The 2,048-nt window shown below is 38.4% G+C and overlaps 1 protein-coding gene across 1 annotated transcript; it reads left to right on the forward strand.

Moving 5' to 3' along the window:
* The first annotated feature begins 305 nt into the window (after nt 1-305).
* LOC124920083 (protein ENDOPLASMIC RETICULUM-ARRESTED PEN3) lies at nt 306-1,799 on the forward strand. Its single transcript, XM_047460486.1, has one exon. The coding sequence runs from the start codon at nt 355-357 to the stop codon at nt 1,786-1,788; it is 1,434 nt and encodes a 477-aa protein (XP_047316442.1). The 5' UTR covers nt 306-354; the 3' UTR covers nt 1,789-1,799.
* The last annotated feature ends 249 nt before the right edge of the window (nt 1,800-2,048 follow it).

The following is a 2,048-nucleotide window of genomic DNA, read 5'->3' on the forward strand; positions in this document are numbered from 1 at the left end:
TACCTATGAGAATAAACTGAATTAACTGGTGTTAATAAGTTGAGAATAAACTAAATGAAAAAACAGAGAAATAATATTTGATTACAAATTTTAAAAAATAACTCAACATAATAAGCTCCAAAACAATATGTAAGAATCCAAGTTGGTTAGCCATTTATTTATTTATTTTACTCCATTTCTTAGGTTTTTAAAAAGATACGAATTAATGAAAATGTTTTAATATATCTCCAAAAATAAATTTTGTTTTTAGAAGATTAAAGTATTTTTTATTAATTAATAAGACTAGTTTTACAAATTCATCAAAGATCCAAACTTTTGTTTGAAGAGTCCAATGATACCATCTCCCTTTTTCTCATGAAGAACAGTAATTACGAAACTGCCATTCCTGAATTCCCCACCCACAATCGGATCCAACTCAACGTCGGCGGCAAGCTTTTCGCGACCACCGTTTCCACACTCCAATCAGGCGGACCCGATTCCCTCTTATCCGCCCTCTCAACCCGACCAATCGATGATCCTGACCCTACAATCTTCATCGATCGCGATCCAGAGATTTTCTCAGTCTTCCTTTCTCTCCTCCGCACCGGTCGTCTCCCCTCCACTTCTCGCCGATTCTCCAACCATGAACTCGCCGATGAAGCATCCTATTATGGAATCGAAACCCATCTTAAATCATCTATGCTTCCGATTGAACTCAATGGTATTGATGCCTCATTTGTCTCCACAATCAAACCAGCCGCCGATCCAAAAGTCTCGACTTTCACCGCCGGAGACGGAGATGGGTCGATTTGGGTAGCTCATGGCGGACAAATCTCAGGTTATGATTGTAACTTATCTCCAATTGGAACTATTAGAACCCACCTCGATGAAATCGATTCTATGCTCAGGGTTTTACCTGATGTTGCTGCTCTTGGATCTGAATCTATTCCTGGCCTCCAATTTTACAATCTCGCCAGTGGCCGTAAAATTGGTTCTACCGATTGGATAGACCGATCAGATCCCAGAATTCACAAAGCCCGTGTCGCAGCCATTTCGAATTCATCCGACTCTGTTTTCGCCTCCTACAATTGCTATCATAGAGAAAACTCGATTCTTATGATTGATAAATCAACACTTCAAGTTTCATCTGAATTCGGTAGGCAATCTGGAAACTCCTCCAAAACAATTGTCCCTCGAAAGCTGACTTATCTTCCTCATTCCAACCTCCTAGTAGGATCCACTGTTTCTTCCGGGGCATTTGGTTATTCGGGTTATATTCGGATATGGGATACACGTTCAAGAGAAACTGTTTGGGAAACGAATGAACCGGGTTCTGGTCGGAGTAGCAGGTTTGGGGACTCGTTTGCGGATGTAGACATAGATAAGGATGAGTTGACTCTGTTTAAGGTTTGTTCGAAATCAGGTGATATAGGAATGGCGGATTTACGAAAATTAGGAGATGACCCATGGGTATATTTGATGGATACAAATCCTAGTATGAAGAATGATGAAGGAATGAACAATTTGTTGATACATTGTTATAGGAAGCAAGTGTTTGTTGGGAGAGAAGGCGGTTTGGAGGTTTGGTCTAAGCTGAAAGAGAAGAGAAAAGAGAATGTGATTATGCAGGAGGAAGAAGGGGGTTTATTATATAGGAGGAATTGTATGGATAAACCAGAGGATTCAGTTAGAGGAATGATAAAGAAGATAGAAGGAGCTGGGGATAGGTTATTTGTTAGTAGAGAAGAAGTTGATGGCATTGAAGTTTGGGAAAGTTCAGATCTTTCAGGTGTTATCTCTGTTTCTTGATCTCTAAACAACCCAAATGGAACAAAGGGATGAAAATTGATTCTTCTGTAGATGATCTTGGTAAACCAGTTTATTGGTTTTGTTTAAGAAGACAATGCAGTTTTATGGTTTTCATGTTAAATATTGGAAATTATATGGTGTGCTATTGATTTTATGATGTTGTTTGGATAAATACTTTGTTAATTATGGTAATGAAATGAAAACAGACAATAAGCAGTTCAGGATATGTTACAAGTTTGTCAAATTTTAGACATCTAATT

Source organism: Impatiens glandulifera, chromosome 1, assembly GCF_907164915.1.
Source record: "Impatiens glandulifera chromosome 1, dImpGla2.1, whole genome shotgun sequence".
NCBI classification, from domain to species: Eukaryota; Viridiplantae; Streptophyta; class Magnoliopsida; order Ericales; family Balsaminaceae; genus Impatiens; species Impatiens glandulifera.

Excerpts from the sequence above, each read along its gene's own strand:
- LOC124920083 (XM_047460486.1), top strand. The coding sequence starts at position 355 with ATGAAGAACAGTAATTACGAAACTGCCATTCCTGAATTCCCCACCCAC.